The sequence below is a fragment of the Nilaparvata lugens genome, chromosome 6, assembly GCF_014356525.2.
Source record: "Nilaparvata lugens isolate BPH chromosome 6, ASM1435652v1, whole genome shotgun sequence".
Taxonomy (NCBI): Eukaryota; Metazoa; Arthropoda; class Insecta; order Hemiptera; family Delphacidae; genus Nilaparvata; species Nilaparvata lugens.
In genome coordinates this window covers 52,423,635-52,444,582 of record NC_052509.1, presented here as the reverse complement: position 1 = coordinate 52,444,582, position 20,948 = coordinate 52,423,635, and the positions used below count along the sequence as shown (strand labels likewise).

General features: G+C 34.5%; 1 protein-coding gene across 1 annotated transcript in view; it reads right to left on the bottom strand.

The window, feature by feature from the left end:
• Positions 1–17,383, bottom strand: part of LOC111053392 (proton-coupled amino acid transporter-like protein pathetic) — a 67,705-nt gene extending 50,322 nt beyond the window's left edge. The window contains exon 1 of the mRNA XM_039431484.1: positions 17,071–17,383. Within this exon, the coding sequence (XP_039287418.1) occupies positions 17,071–17,139 (69 nt within the window). The 5' untranslated portion in view covers positions 17,140–17,383. The remainder of the gene's footprint in view (positions 1–17,070) is intronic.
• Positions 17,384–20,948: the final 3,565 nt, after the last annotated feature.

Genomic DNA, 20,948 nt, shown 5'->3' with positions numbered 1-20,948 from the left:
GTCAGCAATAAGCCGATTGTATCGTACCCCTTCGTTTAAGCGGTTTCGCGCTAAGTTTCAATCTGCGTCCACTTTTGTGTCTAAAGCGTCGGCGACTTTGATGAGGCTTCGGCGTTTCGTCCATTTTTTATGATAAATAATTTGGTCGCATGCACTTCAACATTTTTATAACATTTCACGTAATTCGAAGTCAATAGGAATAGAATAGAAAAAGTATTATTCACTAACAAGGATTGTCTAGAATAAACAAGGCAAAACGTTTCTATAAATGGAAACCCATAGTAACTTATCACAAATGACTGGATGAACTGTCACTGTCACGTTTCAACGAACTAATAAGTCACACATGTCATGGATATGGCAAAAGCTAGCTGGAATTGAGAGACAGAGAGAGTGTAACAGACTTCTCATCTATTCCCCTCCCATTCCCACTCTTTCTTGTGGTCATTCATTCAATTCATTCATTGATACACTGCTGGGCAGTCTTAGTATGTAAGTAGTAGGTGATGGGGGTTACGTTTCAACAGTAGAGCTCTCTGGAGAATAACCCTCGAACTAGGTTGGCAATGTAACGGTTCATTTTTGGTTCAAATTTGCAATTTAACGACTCAGTTTATTGCAAAACTATTAGGAATTTGAACAAAATTCAAACGGATTTAGATTTGTGTTGTTATTCTAAAGGTCACTGTATTTTCAAATTCGTTTCTCGATGCTTCTTTTCCAAAATAGCAAATTCATGTTTAAATAGCTAAAATAAGAAAAACTTGAAGAAATAATGAAATTATGAAAAGCGTATGCTCTCTGTAAAAGCATATAGTTGAGTCCTACGAACTTTCAAGGAAATAGTTCAATCCATTCTTGAGGTATGAGTGTAAGCAATATGCTTACTTTTCAGCTTGTTAGGTGGGTGTGCAGTAGAATCTCAATGTGTTCATTAGACGCATGGACGTCTGCCCAATTATAGTTGCAGGATGCAGGTGGAAGAGTGTGACCACCTACAGAGCTACTTGCTCTGATAGATAGTGAGATGCATTCTTGACCTTCCATCAGTGCATTGGTAGCTGCCTACAAACATCCTCCTCCTCATTATCACCCTCACTCTTTCTCACTCACTCCCTCTTTCTCTCTCTGATCCTTTTCTCGTTCCTCCACTTCTCCTTTCACTACATCTCACGCTCCTCTCCATCACAGTTCCATTCTTCCTCCAGGCTCACCGCTTCACCGTCTGAATGTGTCAGAGATCGAACGTCTGGAGGTCATCCTCTCACCTTCAAACTGGATAACGGTACTCACTACCGAACAATTAGCGTACGGAAAATGGCAATAGATCTCTCACTTCTCTTCTGTTTCTGAACTTGAAAATCTAAAGTTTCCGGCTGCAGCAGCCCTGAGACTTTCATCCCACTCATCAGACAGATACAGCTTCTGTGATGTAATGTCGTTTCTTTAAATCTATGCAAATTTTTCGCTGTGGATATGATTTGTGGTATGTTTCCTAATGTGCAATAGGTGTGAATACAGTTACTATACACCTACTTTAGGTGCAATGTGTTGGTTGTAACCAGTAAGCAATAATCTATGCAAAGTGTTAGCTGTGGATATGATTAGTGGTAGCTTTCCAGATGTGCAAGAGATTGATGAGTTATTATTATCAATAGCAAAGAAAAAGGGAACACTAGTTCTTTACTCACATATATAATATCTTATAATTATATTTATGAATCTCATATATTTCATATATATTTATTTATCTCATTTACTCTCAGATACACACAATAAGCTTCGGTTGACGTGTGAGGTTCTTTGAACCTTTGAATCCGTCCCTTCAAAAACATAAACATAACTCTCAAATATTTATAGTTTTTATAGTTGTTTATTCAGTACTAAAGTCACCTGGAAGTCAGAGATGTAGAAAATGTCCAATTCTCCAACAATAAGCTGTTCAGTTATTGTGAGGGCACATTACTTACAATAATTTCTGAGCATCATTAAAACTTGAACTATCTCCTATTTGTAGACAAGTAGTTGCTTGTTTTCTAAGCAATAAGTCATACTACAGGAAGAAATGCAGTCGTTACACGCTATTTTGAAATAAATGCTTCCTCAGATATTATAACAAGCATTTTTCAGATCTTATGCCATCTTCACGATGGGGATCATAGCTGTACATTGAAGGATTGAATTGAAATTGAAGAATGAATTCGTAGTTGAATCTATATTTGAATTAATCTATAAGATCTGAATTGTTATGAGAACTACACGTTTATAGGAAAGTCAAATTGGAGGCACTCGATTGGATTCAAAGCCCCTCATTACCACACAGGTCAACTCTCAAAGATTTTTTAAAGTTTAAATTTCTAAAACTCATCTATTGACATTTTATTGAATGATCATAGCTTAGAAGGAAACTGAATTTCAATCAAAAAGGACTAAATATGAAACTGTCACTGTTGATTTTGTCCCCAGAATATTTTGATATAAAATTTTCGAGGAAGAATCTTGAAATTAATAACAACTAAATTGATGTTACAATAATAATTGAAGAGGAAGATGATTAAGGCTATCTAATAAATCAAAGTTCACGTATCTCCTTCTAGCATTTATTGATCGGAATGATAAATAGCATCCATTGACAATTCGCCATTAATTTATTTTTGCCAGTGTAAATAAACTCAATTCTTTGTCGCCATCAACAATAATATGATAGGATCAAATAAATTGATACAAGGAAGTGGTGATTCGCTGATAGAAAGAGAGAGTGAGATGCAAAATTCAGATCACGGCTGCAAATAACAATCAATGGAGTTCTTCTGAGTTTGCCGTCTTTTTAATTGACATGTGACAAACTGTCAATGGTCATTAGTGTTATTCAGTAGCTGAGAGTTTGTCCAACATTGTTGGGTGGCATTGAATTGGACATCACACTCACTTATTGATTGTAGCTCACAAACCTGACATGTTGTGAAAGGGCCAGTCGATGAAAATCTGGGAAGAAAATAATGTATTTCCATAGGTAGAAAGTGAAAGCCTACAATTTATTCATACATCATTACATCGAGTACATAAAGCTTGCGGAAAAGGATAACAGGCATAAAACTGTTATTTTGTCAATTTATACAACGAAATAATTGGGAATATGGAATAGATGATTCAGTTAATATCATAATTCAGTTCAGTCATATGACAAACAGTTAAAATCACTATTCTTCCTTTTTCCATAAAGGACAACAGAATGCATCATTTTCTTTCTTCCTGAATTATTTCAATCTACTATCAGTTCAAATATTGCATTGAAAATGCAGTGATCCTACGACAAAAATTTAGATTCTTATTTTTTCCATGAAGGATGCCAGATTGCATTATTATTTATTACTAAATTTATATATTTGAAAAGCATACTTACAACAAATAGTTTATAACAATTTACAATCAGTTCAATTATTCCATTCGAAGTTTAGAGTCATTGAACTGTAAACTCGATCTCTATTCAACCTATCTTTCATGAACTGGATTGCAAGTATCTCATCTCGTTTTCAAGTTTGGGATTGATATTTCTCCACAAAATGGAGTATCTACAATGATGTAATTGCATCAGTCAATGAGAGCACGTTATGGGCGTGGACTTTCAGCTGAAATATACGAAATGGATTCTATGTGGGAAAGTATCAGCCAATGAGAAGGCGTTGTGGGCGTGGACTTGTACTAGGCACCTGAAGTGTACTCGCACGTGATTGGTGGACGTTTTGTAACATAGTGGAGCATCCAGATTTAGAATTTAGACTTTGGAATGATTGTAATATACCAATATAGTTTGAAAAGGACGTTCCTAGCTAACGTTTTATTCCTTATCTATTCTGAAAAATATCACTTATCAATTATGATAATTATTCACCGGGGTCATCGCAACCAAAACACAATAGCCTTGCATCCAAATATATACGGAACACAAACAACAAATTAATAAAAGTTGGACTTCAAACTTACAAAGATATGCTTTCTACCCATCTTCCTCCCTACTCAATCGTGAGCTATTCAGTCTATTCAAGTATTCGAGGAAGAAGTTTGATAATCGATGTGAGATATTGAATCATCAATCAGCCATAGATTAAAAATTGAACAATGATAAGAGAAGATTTGATTGTTCTCTAAGGTAATGTGAGTATGTCACCAATATTCAATCGAAATTATGAAAAATTAGATGCAATGCAAAGTCTAGGCACCTGCACTGAAGCAAATAAAAACACTTTACTGAACATGAGCTCAGAAAATCGTATTGAAACCGAATGTGGTACTCGTTTAATAACAAATGTCTGTAATGTTTCGTTGATGATTCACTGTAATAATGGGTGCCAGGCGTCAATGACTTCTTGCTGAAAGAGTTGTCTATTGGCAAGCGATAATACGTGATCATGAATAGATTCCGAATGGCGAATGGATAATAAAGAACAAGTAAACGATTTGAGAGTGACGCATTTTGAAGGTATCGCGAAAATCTTTCATTACCGACGACATCGTTCCAATTGGCTAACTGATCGAAACTCGTGCAAAGATTCTTGTCGCTAACCAAACTGAGAATTACTCTATCAAATACTTGAAAAATAGAGATAGATTGGACACTATTTCACACTCTATTGTAAACTATTTTTCGTTTATTATCATCGAAGTGGAATTGAGTCAATCATATTTCCTGGCGAAAATTTGGATTCGCTTGAGGCGCAATTCATTAAACCAATATTGAGATAGAGTATAATTTTTGCTTGAATTTTGGCTCTTCATGACTATATGGCTGTAAGTATGTTACATCAAATATGTATAGGTACTGTCACGTTATTCTTTATATTTAAATAACGATTAGCCTCCTGCTTGGCATCAGTCGGTAAAGCATGAGATTTAATATAATTAGGTCGTGGTTTTTCTAATAGTATTCAGTCTTAAAAAATCTTGATAGGCCTAGATATGGGCTTCTCCTATAACTCTTGTAATTCAATAAATAATAAATATATATAAAAATGATACTTATACTATAGAGATGAGGAATAAAAAATAAATTGCACACCATGTAAATTTCACACATATATTACGCAAATAATGCAAAGATCAATCGAGGCAAAAAATATATATATAGAGCGATAAAAAATATAATATAAAAAATAGAACAATATTTGAAATCAATAAAAATATCACAGGCTAACTTTATATTCTAGATTTATGGCACGAATCATTACCATGTGCCTTTATCTTGAAATCATATGCATTCCTTTGCATGTAGCTGTGACATGTACTTGCTAATACTTGTCGACTTGGATAATTCAATCAAAAATATGTGCTCTAAGATCAGCTTGATAAATTAGCCACTAATAATCCAAATATATATATATTAAAATCTCTAGTACTTAGTAGATTTCTTTGTATCGAATATATATTTTTATCTCAGGGTGCAAGATTCGGCACCTGACGGAAATAGGTAGAGCCATTCATCTAGTGAATTAGAACTATGATAAATTATCGCAAATTGTATTGCAAAAAATTAAATATTGTATGCATACGTTTGATAGCCTAGATTTCGTACTTCTTTGATTAAATAGAAATTTCTAAAAATATTGATCTATATATTTTTCTTTCAATTAAATACCTTTAATACTAATTTCTACTTGCGCAAGTATTACTCTTATTAATTTCTTAATTTATAATAACCTTTTCGGCGAGCTAGCTTTTGATCATCAGATTATTTCGAAGCACTAGGGCGCCCATCACTAAATTCAAATTTAAATCACTCACGTGTCGAAAATCTTCTTGTAAGCCGCCGATGTCGATCCAACTCCATGTGGTCCGGGAATATGGTAGCCGGAATCGTCTCCTCCAAGGGGTTATAAATTTAATTAAAATGCAAAAATGACTTCTGCTTCACAATAGCATCACGAAGTCTTTTAAGAAATTTAATAATTTACTTTAAATTTAAATTTTTACAAAATTATTAATAAGGTACTTCGCTCTAAAATATTTGGGGTCCTCTTATGGTGGCATCTGGCTGGCGAGTCTGGTTCTTCCTTCTCAAGTTTTACAGATCCTCTTTCCGACTTTCAAATTAGCATAAAATTTAAATATCTCAATCCTCCGCCATTAAATTCAAATAGATCTTACAAAGAATGCCAAAATATTGCTTAGATTATATGATTAATAATTTCTTTGCATTCGAGCCATATTGATAATATAGATTACACAAATTTTTACACAAAATCTACTACAATTATATAAATATATATAAATATTTTTGAATTGGCCTACAGTTGCCGCCTATTAACTGCCGTTTTACTATTGGTGCATGCAAATTTTATTAGGTATTCATGCGCCTGGTAACTCTTATTTCCTGAATACATTAAATTATTTTTATTTGGTTTTTTATTTATGCTCTTTGCATGCTAGTTAATATTATATATATTAATATTAATTCCATGCTAACTAATAATTAGCCACGTGGACGGGTGTTTTTTCACATTGCACACCATCCGAATGCAATAAAGCTCTGCCAAGGGGTTTTGGTCAGATTCTACGTTCTTCGGTTTGATCGATCTCTAGGTCACCGATCTGTGAATACATCTACCTAACCTCAATCTTCAAATATTTTATAAATAATCTATTTATGAGTAATAAACTTCCTTCAAATCCCTTTTAAGTTCTTGTACCATTTAGCCAGAACAAGCTGATGCTATCTTATCTTGATTATTATCTGCTTGGCGATATTAGCCAGTTACTTTATTTTTAGACCTATTACTATTTCTGTTAGGGCTTTTCATCTACCCAGATTTAAATATGTTACACGCGCCCCTGGGTTTGAATTCAAAATATTTGAGAATCACAATGTTTTTAATGAAAACCCACCCTTCAAATACATTGATATACACTATACTTTATTTATAAATTATACTCTCCTACTTCTATCACATTTCGCAGTCATATTTGCTGCATCTCCTTTATACCTTTATCAAAAACAATAACAAATTCTCCTCCTCAACACACATAAAAATATCATAAATATAAACTTCTAAACGTACTCCTCCTGACACCATTTACAACACAGTAATTTTTGAATTCGCCGCTTGCAGGGCTGCCAACTTAACTACACACATTTCATAATTCTCATAAATGATTCCTTTTAGACAATAATTTCGATTCATAAACTTCTGGGCTTATATCTTATAGTATTTCTTAGGTCTTAATATAAATAATTTTCTATACATCAGGTACAATACTTTCTTTTGCTAATGGCTCTTTGGTTTTGGTAACTGGTATTCACTTTAAATCTTTTCAGGTAACAAACGTGGCATAATTAAAAGTAATAAATATAAAAACATATAAATAAATATATCGACATTAATAAATATAATAATAACAATAATAAATAACTCTTTGGGTACAGTACTTCTTTTTATAAACATATGTTCAACAGATATTACATTCATTTGATTTGGGTGGCTTTGGTCAGCTGTTCGCTGTTCTACAATTCATAGTGTTACATGTTACAGCAGAATTTGCTATCGACTTTCATAACTAACCTAACTGCTCAATTTTTTCTCTTAAAAAGGTAATTAACAAATTTTAATTTTATTATCCCCGCTTGTGTCCTTTTTTATCTGATGTATATAATTTAATTACATATTTAAAAATTGTTCTTTTCCTTATTGCAGGCTTCTAACGGCTGGAAGGAATTAAAACATTGGATTGTTGCCACGAGGTCCTATACCAATATTAAATTTATTAAGGAAGGTTAGTAATCGGTTTGATAATAATGTTTTCCTTGATTTCTTATCATATTTATTTCAAATTCTGTGATATGGCATGTAGAAATCCCGTGGTTTACTTGCATCTTCTTGCTTTCTGTTTGTAGATGTTGTAGGCTGGTGAGGTTATCTGCTGTTGATTGTTGAGGCTGTCCTAATTGATAATTTATCTTCATGAATTTAAAGCCCTTGTATCTTGTGTATTCTTTCTTCAAATAACTCCTTGCTCCTTTAATAATAATTCTTTTAATTGATCCAAAGTCTTCCAATCATCTTCATCCGATACTTTCCACTTAAATTCATTATTAGGCTTTATCATCATAATAAACAATTCAATAATATAACACTTCCCATCAACACTAATAAATTCTTTCAACAATGACATGGTCTTAATTATAGCATCACTTTTCAATGTTATCACAGCCATGGTAATCCACACAATACAATAAATCAAAACACTAATTAGTTCTTTAATAATATAATCTTTCCACATATAATATCCAGGTACTTCCATTTTATTAATATAACTTTTTATTGCTTCCATTCTTCTCAAACACCGTTTATCCTTAATTAACCTCAATAAGTAGTCCACTTTATAATTATCCTCCACGCATGAATCAGTAGTAGTCATAGTAGTAGCTCCGTTTTTATCCCATTCATTCGATCCATTTTGCCGGTCACATCGCTGAGTGTAGCCTTTAAAGCGTATGTGCCGCGGATGCATGACGTCGGTATTTTCTTGTCCTCCTCGGTGCCGGTCCGGTGTCCTCTTCTGCCTCTTGAAGCGTGCATGCGGCCGGTATGCGCGCGCGTGGTTCCTCCGTTTCTTCCGCCTCCGGGCCTTTCGGTGCATGTTCTTTTTTCGGTCATGTAGTCCGTTCTCCTCGTCCTGATGCCGGTCGGGTGTCCTCGGGCGCCTCCGTCTCCGGGCCTTGCGGTGGGCGCTCCTCCGGTCCTGCAGTCCGTCCTCCCTGGTGTCATCCTCTTGGTCCTCTATCCTGGGTTCCTTGGGGTGTCTTGGTGGGGTCGAATGATGCGCTGGTGCGGTGTTGGTCTCCTCCTGTCGACTGTTTGTGTTCTCCGGCGGTGATTGGTCTTCAGTGGGAAACAGGAAACTTAGTAGAGGCTGATGCTTGCGGTTGGCTTTAATTGCATGTTGGGCGGCGGTTTTTTGTGATAGGCTGTCTGGTATGGGCTCCTGTGTGTCTGGTGTTAACATCTGTTTTTCTAATATTTTCGGTTCTTCTAATAATATTTCCGGTAAATCATTTCTAAAGGTGGTGTATGATGTTGAAATATCTTGATTTTCGTTGTTTGTTTCATTGGAGCTTGTAGGTGTTATATCGGGGGTATCATATAGTCCTGGTTTATTAGCTGTAGTTTTCTGTATATCTGGTGGCGGGTTGTTGGGTGTTGGGTTCTGTGTTTTTTGGTGATTTGATCTGGACGCATGCTCTAATGTGTAGTTTGTACTTATTTGATGAGGTGGCGGTTTGTAATTTCTATTATAATTATTCTGAGTGTAATCATTATTTGTGTTAAATCGATCATGGCCATAATAATAATTTCTTTCATAGGTTTGCTGTGGATAATGGTTTGTTTGACGATTCTGAAAACTTCTATTATTCCAGCTGTTATTTTGATTATGATTATAGCGGCGTTTAAATTGAGGGGTAGATCGTGAGCAATCATATGGTACTGATTCATAATTTTGGCTGTTATACTGATTAAATTTTGAGTTATGTTGATTTTGTGCGTATCTCTGGTCTGAACGGTGGTTTGATATTGCCATCACAGACTGTATGCCATATAAATGATTTATCAGCTGCTTGCAATCAGTAATGGGTTGTGTGGCGAGTGCCATTCTAACTTGATACGGTAGCTTCTTTAAAATAATACTTGCTAATGCCGATTCATTAATGGGCTCGCTCAATTGAGAATTTTTAAACTGTAGGGCAGTGACGAAAGTGGTACATGCACCATCTAAGTTAGGGTTGAAATCGCATGATATAATGTCCGCTAGCACGTCCAACTGTTTACTTCTGCTCCAATACTGTTCCAGGAAGACAGCTACAAACTCATCCAATGATGTAAATTCATGGGCTCTACTCCGAAAGAACATCAGGGGTTCGCCAATCAATAAACTAGTCAAACGAAGACGCCAAAAATTCCAAGAGGTGGGTGTTAATGATTGAATTAGTTTTATCTGATCTATAAATTCTTTAGGTTGGAGATAGCGGTCTGTATTGTCAAAACGGCCTAATTCATTGAAACTGTGTAGTGAATCAAACGTTGCTATGGGAATAGGCTCTATATTCTCGTGTGGAAATTGATGTATTTGACCTTCAAGTTGTACTATGTTTTGATTTGTATCAGAATTTGGGTGAGCTATTTCATGAATTTGCGAAGTGTTTTGTGCTGGTAGGTTATCTATTCTTTCGTTTAACTCACAAGTGACAGTATCTATTTTTGCTGTTAATCGGTTGTAATTAGTTCTTGATTTTCAGCGGTAGATGCTGATATTGTGTCCGCAGTTTCCTTACCCGTTCTTACCGATGTATCCTTCAATGATTCCCGCATTTCCTTCATTTCCGCCTTCAAGTCCTTCATTACCATGGTCATTGTTTTTTCTAAACTATTAGAAAATGACTTGATCATCCCCTCTACTATAACCCTTTTTATTGCTTCTTGGGAGACATTTAACGGTTTATTACTGTTCACAGGATTCTTGGCGGTGATTGAAGAGATCTGGGCGTTGGACTCCATCGCGCCCCCCTCAGCGTCGATCTCCGCTACTATCGCCGTCTGCAGTGTGTCTGCTACCTTACTTTGCGTGGACGAAAAGAGACTCATATTTTAAAAATGGATTAAGTGTCAAGTGTTTGTTAAAAAAGTGAAAGTTTTGGCCAACAAGGCATTAATAAGGACACAAATGAGGATAGGCCTATGGACATTACAAGCCAGGTAACCTATTTATTACTTAAGCTCTTATAATATAATAATACTATTCATTGATTTCTGACTAGCAGTTTAGGCCCATAAAATATAATCTCTCTCTATAAACAGGTAATTTTTTACAGTACTAATAATATAAAATTTTCTTTAAAACATATAATTTCTCTTATTTAAAGCTATTGATTCCCCAAAAAGTAATACAAATTTTCCTTCGCCAGTTTTCCTCACAACTCGTATAAGTTATCTATAATTTTCAATATGGTTATTGACTTAATTTCAAATAATTATTCAATGAGCTTGGCTCTCATCATCAGTCCCACGTTGGGCGCCATGTCTTTCTGTCACGTTATTCTTTATATTAAATAACGATTAGCCTCCTGCTTGGCATCAGTCGGTAAAGCATGAGATTTAATATAATTAGGTCGTGGTTTTCTAATAGTATTCAGTCTTAAAAAATCTTGATAGGCCTAGATATGGGCTTCTCCTATAACTCTTGTAATTCAATAAATAATAAATATATATAAAATGATACTTATACTATAGAGATGAGGAATAAAAAATAAATTGCACACCATGAAAATTTCACACATATATTACACAAATAATGCAAAGATCAATCGAGGCAAAAAATATATATAGAGCGATAAAAAATATAATATAAAAATAGAACAATATTTGAAATCAATAAAATATCACAGGCTAACTTTATATTCTAGATTTATGGCACGAATCATTACCATGTGCCTTTATCTTGAAATCATATGCATTCCTTTGCATGTAGCTGTGACATGTACTTGCTAATACTTGTCGACTTGGATAATTCAATCAAAAATATGTGCTCTAAGATCAGCTTGATAAATTAGCCACTAATAATCCAAATATATATATATTAAAATCTCTAGTATTTAGTAGATTTATTTGTATCGAATATATATTTTTATCTCAGGGTGCAAGATTCGGCACCTGACGGAATAGGTAGAGCCATTCATCTAGTGAATTAGAACTATGATAAATTATCGCAAATTGTATTGCAAAAAATTAAATATTGTATGCATACGTTTGATAGCCTAGATTTCGTACTTCTTTGATTAAATAGAAATTTCTAAAATATTGATCTATATATTTTTCTTTCAATTAAATACCTTTAATACTAATTTTTACTTGCGCAAGTATTACTCTTATTAATTTCTTAATTTATAATAACCCTTTCGGCGAGCTAGCTTTGATCATCAGATTATTTCGAAGCACTAGGGCGCCCATCACTAAATTCAAATTTAATCACTCACGTGTCGAAAATCTTCTTGTAAGCCGCCGATGTCGATCCAACTCCATGTGGTCCGGGAATATGGTAGCCGGAATCGTCTCCTCCAAGGGGTTATAAATTTAATTAAAATGAAAAATGACTTCTGCTTCACAATAGCATCACGAAGTCTTTTAAGAAATTTAATAATTTACTTTAACTTTAATTTTTACAAAATTATTAATAAGGTACTTCGCTCTAAAATATTTGGGGTCCTCTTATGGTGGCATCTGGCTGGCGAGTGCTGGTTCTTCCTTCTCAAGTTTTACAGATCCTCTTTCCGACTTTCAAATTAGCATAAAATTTAAATATCTCAATCCTCCGCCATTAAATTCAAATAGATCTTACAAAAAATGCCAAAATATTGCTTAGATTATATGATTAATAATTTCTTTGCATTCGAGCCATATTGATAACATAGATTACACAAATTTTTACACAAAATCTACTACAATTATATAAATATATATAAATATTTTTGAATTGGCCTACAGTTGCCGCCTATTAACTGCCGTTTTACTATTGGTGCATGCAAATTTTATTAGGTATTCATGCGCCTGGTAACTCTTATTTCCTGAATACATTAAATTATTTTTATTTGGTTTTTTATTTATGCTCTTTGCATGCTAGTTAATATTATATATATTAATATTAATTCCATGCTAACTAATAATTAGCCACGTGGACGGGTGTTTTTTCACATTGCACACCATCCGAATGCAATAAAGCTCTGCCAAGGGGTTTTGGTCAGATTCTACGTTCTTCGGTTTGATCGATCTCTAGGTCACCGATCTGTGAATACATCTACCTAACCTCAATCTTCAAATATTTTAAGTACAAAATTATCCAATGTACCTAGAATACATTCTAGAATGTATTCTAGGTACCTTGACATTAGCTGATGAAAAGTGAAATGCATGTGTTCGTGGTGCATAAGTAGGCCTTTGTACGCACCTTTCTTCAAGTAATCATTGAACCCAATTTACCTAGAATGTATTCTAGAGGAACCTTGATTGAACCGTTTTGCACTTAGGGTTCACATGATTTGTTTTCAAAGGTCTATACTGGTGGAGATATACTTTTGCATTAAGAACCGTGATATCTGTGGTGAAAACCAGGAATTGCATTGATAGTTCATAACTTCCTCTCTTTCAACAGTTTCGGTATCTTTTGCAGCTTCCATTGTGCTTCCTCTTCTGCACTCTTAATATTATTATGCTTCTCCAGTTTACTCTATATATCACAGTGCCAGTAATGTTTGAACTTAATAATGATGTCTATGTAATAATAATTTAATGTGATCCACATACATATCTATGCCAAAAAATATATAGATTCAGATGAAGGGATGGATATCATTATCTCACAAATTTCATCGAAATTTGATTGTTGCCTGCTATAGACTTCAATAGTTTTTTTTTTAGTGTACTTAGATTTCCATTTTTTATATTTTCAGAGCTATATGGATTCCACTGTTCATGTCTCATTCCTTTGTTTCCATCCTCGAAATTAATTATTCTGCGCAGTTCAACAAAACGTATATTCTGGGCAAAATTCAATATTCAACAAAACGGTTCAACCTGTCAAAATGGAGTCCATTCATGTATTTCGAATTTGAATAACAACAGCCAAAACTTGAACGCAACACAACGCTACTGCGCTGTTTGGCAAGCAATATCATCTTTCAATAGCCCCTTGAATCTCACTAGATGCGGTCCTATGTTATGCAGAATATTACTCACAATTACTGAATAAATTATTATGATTTACCTGCATATTCATGAGTTCCAGCTCCATTGAGTTTGGGCCAGAACGGTTCATTGGCGTAGGCGATCGGAGTTGACGTTGAAACTGATTTTTCGACGAACAAGCTTATGTAGGTAGAACTGAAGCACAATGTAATCACTATGATAACACGCGATCATATGGTAACAATTGTGTGAACAATGGTGTTAGCGACACAAGACGAGACTGAACGACTTTGAGGAGCATGCATCTTGAAACTACTGTAATAACATGTATAAAAAGAACAGTGACTGATCGGTCGGTGAACACTCTGCCAAGTGTCACGTGAGGTACGTAAAGGATGATTTCAACCGAATCGCCTTGGCTAATTATAGAACACTGCAAGACGAGAGAAAGCAACTGCCGCCAGATAGATAGATACATTGTAAACAAAAAAACGCATGGCAATTTTTTCTTGTTTATACGTAATTCACGATGTGAAAGGGCGTCAAGATTTTTTTCCAATAGAGAGAGGTGATACTGTATTTGAAAAAAGTGGGAGATTATATTCAGGGATGCGTGACTGCCCACGCTGGGAGCTTTGAATTTCACCGATACCAAGAGTCTCCATAAACCAAGTTATCAAGACAAACTTGAACATTTATCATTTTTGTTCATACACCTCATGATACACAATAAGTCATATGCATGATCAGAGTTTCTCAGAGTGGCTCTGGTGTCAGAGTTTTCAGGTCACAACTGATCAATTAATTTCAGGGCCCTGACATGACCTTACAACTGTTTTCTTAGACAGCCGGGATCAACAGTTACGTATCCATCCGAAAAACGGTAGTGGCCCGAGAAAAATATCTTATTTTGGAAATATCCATGATAAGATAAGCATTTTAACATATGACCAGTCTGTAGGTTTTCTACATTGTTTTCAATAGATTCAATTTTTGTGTTGAATAGTATAGAATGTTTTCTTTTGATATTTTATATTTGATTCACTTTATGTTGAAAGTGAAAAGCTCACATGTGATATTTTTCATAGCTGGAGTGGAGAATCATTAAAAATTTCCAGAAACTCAAGAATTATTTCTAATTTTGAAGAGCAGGCCTATTCATAGGTATTATCAAATATCTTATTTTGGAAATATCCATGATAAGCATTTTAAGATATGACCAGTCTGAAGGTTTTCTACATTGTTTTCAATAGATTCAATTTTTGTGTTGAATAGTGCCGAGTTTTTTCGTTTGATATTATATATACTTTTTGTGTTGAAAGATAGAAGCTCCCGTGTGATATTTTTTTATAGCTGGAGTGGAGGATCATTGAAAAACTCAAGAAACTCAAGGCTTATTTCTAATTTTGAAGAGCAAGCCTATTTGTAGGTATTGATATTGGAGACTGTAGTCTACAGTGATTGCAGTTGAATTCACAGCGAAGAATTGTTTAGGATTTTATGGGATAGACTACCTACAATACTGTACTTCAATGTACTTCAATGATGGATGTATAACTCAAGTTTTTAAACTTTGGTGAAAAATCACTTCAACTTCGTCAAAATTTGCACTATTAGAGAAAGACAAATTCCACACAATCGGTTCGACACAAAGCTCTATATCAGCACAAAGTAATATTCTCTATTCAGCAGACACATTTTCAACACACATTTCCTGACCTGATATTTTTCATGATTGGCTTAAACTGACGAAATATTCCAATTATAGCCTCAACCTAAACAAAAGTTATTATTCTTATCTCTAAAATTATGCACTCTTGAAATAATTGCTTCATGCTCAAAAGTATACAAAGTGGCGAGGAATTTGAAATATTGATGACCTAGTGATAAAACAGTGTAATTGAAATACAATGCGATATCCTACTGTGAACATATCCAATGCAGGCCAACTTTGCTGACTGCAAGTATCAATTTCTTGCAGGCCTAATTTGCGTTCTGGATTTTTATTTGAGTTTGAACTGAAAAGAAATAATAATTGTCGAATAGATTGTTCTATTTTGATTGTTTGAGTGAATAATTCACTATTATGTGAGTTATGTGAGCAAGTCAGATGAGGTGATAAACTCGTTCCTTAACTCATGAAGGAATGAGTATATAAATGCATACTCATACGTACCATAGGTTGCATACTCATGTGTTGAACAAACAGGAACAAACAATTTATGAATTGGAAAAATCACACTACCGTACTGCATCATCTTGGAAAAAAGTCTTAATGGATTGGATTCCTCCACAAAGATTCGACCGCGAAATGCGAATTATTTCATTCAATAAGGTTCATGAATGTAATTATGGTTCAATGAACGGATTCCACAACATACTGAATATATTCAGTAATTTCATAATAATTCCATCCAGCATTCAAGTTCTCTACTGAATATCTGTTCAATATGTTCTAAATTGCTCCTTCCGAACATTGAATCCAAAAGGGTGGAACTCTCTGGAACTCTCCCTCTTTAATTCGGTAAGATAACGACTCATAAATTATAGAGGCACAATGTAAAGGCCAACATAAATAGAAATACTGCTGGAAGCTGATTCCGAGACTAGCATCTAGGCATGATGTATCTATATCTTAATAAATTGAGGAATATTAAAACCTTTCTATGGCGATATCTTCTTCTTCTGCTTGACCAGATCAAATTATAAAATGATTGGCGTTTGGGCTATGCTTCTCTCTTGATCAGAACTATGTGAAATTTCAGATATACTCATTTTCTGAGTTTTTCGAACATCGAGAACATACTTTATTTTTCATTAATCATAATGTATATAGGATATCATTAAAACTTCAAAACCACTCCAATGAAACAAAAAGCCAGTGATTTTTTTCCTGAAATTCTGTTTATCATCCGGTGCGCTTGATAACAAATCTCTTGTTAACCACACATTTCACAAAAACACTGGGCAAAATATGAACTTGAAATATTTTATTTACTACTAACAAATCTATTTTATCAGATCCTACGTCTCAGTACTTTGGATAAATCAGGAACCAATAGATTCACAGATGGTGTTCCAGATTGTGATGATAGGTTGACACGTAGAGGCCTCCACGTACGTAGTCAACTTTCATCTTCTCTTAGCTCTTCTATCTCAGTATAATCAACTATTAAATGAGCGATCCAGTCCCTCTTTTCAAGAGGTTACTTAGGATACACGTGTGTTTTTTTATTTGAATCGGGTTCCTTAGTGACAAAGTTATTTTAAAAGTACATTTTTACATTGATTTAATTTATTATAGGTTTATGAAGATTTATTTTTAAGAATAGTTTTATAAACTTACCGAAACTGCCACAGATATGGTGGTACTCTTATGCAGGGGTGCCCCGTCAGATGATATCTTCTGGACCATGCTGGAAAGAGTGTCTTGTTCCTTTTGCGGGTTCCGTGTTTACAGTGAAACAATAATTCTTTGTCGGCCTCCGTTTTCGACAAATACGTCGGAGTAGATCTCGGTGTTGAGATTATTTTCAAGCGCGTGGAACAGTGTTGTAAGGGTTGATAAATATGATAGCGTTGCCGGTGTCTATTTCTTACAGCGCTTGAATTAGTGACTGTGTTTAGCTTGGGGTCGCGGTGGTGTTTTGGCTCTCTTGAAACATTCAACCGAACGGCATGGTCACCGCTAAGACATTTACTGATAGGATGCTCTCAGGATACAGAGGTTTCTGATGTGTTGCTTTGAAATTGGAGCATTTTTTTCAATCCATTCACCAAAACTCAAACTATGGTAAAATATGATAATATTATTTGGTTATATCATGCTCAAAGTATGTGATCAGATTTTCGTTATCTTGAAACGACATGTCATTGACCACATACTTACCATATCTTGCAATCACTATAACAGGGTTCCCAATTTTTTGGGTTTCCAATTTATGGTGGAGGGGGGGTAGTACTGATTTTTTCTAAACCCTGACAATAAGGTTTAAAAGTCTTGGGAATGGATGAATGATGATCCAGTCTTGTAAATACTGTTTTTGAACTTATGGCATTTCCTTGGTTATGGAATTTAATTTTACATTCAGTAGATTCATTTTCCATTCCGTATTCCGAACAGAGTACCTATATTGTTTACGATACACAACATAAATTCACATTCAAGATTCAATTTGGGCATTAGATCAGTAAAACTCTGATAAAAACTTCACAGTTCATTCAAGTCTAGTTATCTGAATTCCACATCATTTCAGTCAAATTAGTTATTAATGTTGAGGTGATCACTAAAATCTAGGAAGAAGACTTTAGAAAGAACTCCTTCAACATAATGCAGAGTATATAATATAGGACTATGAAAGTTTCAATGTATTCATTATTGCAGTGAATATTGTATAATATCGAGAGTGTTTCCCTGAATCAGGTACTAGCCATTTTATAATAAGCCCATATTTATATTTCAAATAGTTTATTGTAGACCAACAGCTAGATTTTTGATTCCTTGTCTCATTTAGTACGAGTACCGTATCAATTGTCCATTCCAGACGACAATATCACAATGTTATTGCCAATTACCAGATTCTTAAAGAGAATAAGTCAAATCTATTTGTTCCTTCCACAAATTCATACATTACATTACATCTATCAACAAAGTTGAAGTAGCTGTCTAGCATTACAAGAAAACATGAAGTTCATTAGTGGTATACTTCCTTACATTATCCTTTGCAATACGAAAATTGGATATAACCTGACCTCAGAAAATAACACAAAATAATACTTACTTCAGAAACAAAATAGATAGACCTAAAACATGATTCTATGTTTGTAGCAACTAACATGAGGGACAGCGAGCATCCTCTGTGTAACAAAATCACGGCGGTCCCCTCCCTTCTCCAACACTTGTGCCACGCCAGTGCAAGCTCCATTCAGCAGGTCAAGAATAGACAAAAAGCGCGGCAAAAGAATGCATTTTTTGCCGCAAACGCACGGGAGAAACATGAATGTACAGGTAGGCCTAGCAAGAGGGGTGAACAGAATTATCTGGAATTTGACCATTTCCCCTTCAGGTGAAGTGGCTTTCAGATTCCACTGCACCGCTAACTAGAATTCGGACACCGACTCCCCTATTCAAACCCTATTCACCCCTATTTCTCCCCTATTCTAAACTATTCTCCGCTATTGAAAGACCTGTTGCTCTTATGCACTGTTTCTTTCCATTCAACTTCTTTGAAGTGGGCATTTTAGGACCCATCATTGTTTGACAAAACAATTCATTCATTCATAGTGTCACTTGAATGGACTACTTGCTTTCCTGGAATCTTGGCTCAATGTTCCATTCAATCACTCTCTTTCAGGAGTAAACGTCTAAAATGTGTGGATACCGATCCGAAGAAGCAACAGGAAATTGAATTGAGCAATAATTGAAAAAAACAGCTTTGTAGACGTGTATGTTAACTAGTAGTTTACAATGTAGTAGTAGTTAATAATCTGGTAGTTAATAATCTAGTAGTTAATAATCGTATAGTAGTTTTTAAATGCAGTTAATCAAATAGGATTAATTATTTTTCTAGTATTTATTGCTCAATGGAAAGATTTCATTCCCTGAAATTGAACTCGACCAAAGACAATAATGACAAAATGACCAAAGACAATGACACTAAAGCATGATATTCTAAAGATGTATTGAAGAGATATGGGTACTAGCAATACTTTTTCAAAAAATCGTATTTTCTGCTTAGATCCTTGACTTTTCTATGCATTCGCATTGTCTGTTTTGACTGGAGAACAGATCAAAGTCCATGTTCTCGATGGAAGCTTTAAATTTTGTTTGAGACTTTGAGAGGTGCAAGGAGATAGATTGAAGATGAACCTGAGAGGCGGCTCTAGAAGTTTGTGGAAGGTTCTGGAAGGTAGCGCTGTGATTGACTAGCGGCTTTTGACTGGATCATTGGATGTCAAAAGCCGGATGTGAGCATTATATACTGTACAAAATGAAAGCAAGTGTTCTCCTTTGCTGTAAACAAATACAATTCACCCTTTACATTATTATTATAGGTTCTGGAAGCTAGCGCTGTGATTGGCTAGTGGTTATTGACTGTTTGTCATTGGATGTGAGCAATATAATTATATTGTACAAAATGAAGGCAAGTGTTTTCCTTTGCTGTAAGCCAATACAATTCAACCTTATACATTATCATACGTGTCTACAATAATATTTATAAAGCTGAGAGATGAAATAATGAAAAGTTTAGAATACAAAATACAAAAACAATAATAATATTGAATATTGGGATCTTATTATTCCCAATAAGAATATTGGGAACAATCATAATTTCATTAACTACTTCATAGTATATGAACTGTTACTCTAAAAATACATCCGCAATCTTTATAGTTTAGTTTAATCACTCATATTTTTTACATGATTGAAAATTGACTTGGGAACCTTATTAATCAATTCTTTAATAGGCATGCAACTGGCTGCTTTGGAATGAAAAAACTATCGACTTATCAATCAGTTCCAAGGATAATGGATTTTATGATACTAACAAAATAAAAAATATTTCGAGTAGAAGTGAGTCCTCGTCAACATAGTTTATCTTATGATAAAGTTCTGTGAGACGCCATAACTTGAAAAGTGTGCCAGACTCTTAAAATATTATTGAAACTAAGCAATCTTGTTGGAATTAATGTCTCTCTTTTGTCATTTGAGAAACTTCTAGAGTACGGTATGTTTCAAAGATTCTTGACTACTTCACAAACTAATATAAGTACCATAATATTACTGATCTTCTAGTAATAATGTCTCTGATTGACTACTGATTTGTCGACCCAAATACAGACCCTTGAGGTCCATATGGGCGATCAAGGAATGATTGTACACTATATGCTTCTTTTGTTGAATAAAGAATTAGGATTTTGAAAAAATTCCCCCTGGTCAATGCAAATATTCCCCACTCATCAGTCATTCGTTCAATTCTCCAACTCCAATGAATTTTCAATTTATTCTCCTATACCTCCTATCCAAATAAACAAAAACTAAATGCACAAAAACAAAGCAATATTATTCATGTCTCAAAGTTTATCTATTCAAATAGGCCAACGCTTGAGATTGTAAATATTATTTCAGTCTACTGACCAGCATCTTCATCACGCTTGACAACATCAGTTTCATACGGAAAAGTTTCGTTTGGGTTCACACCAGAATCACTGCATGATTGTTGA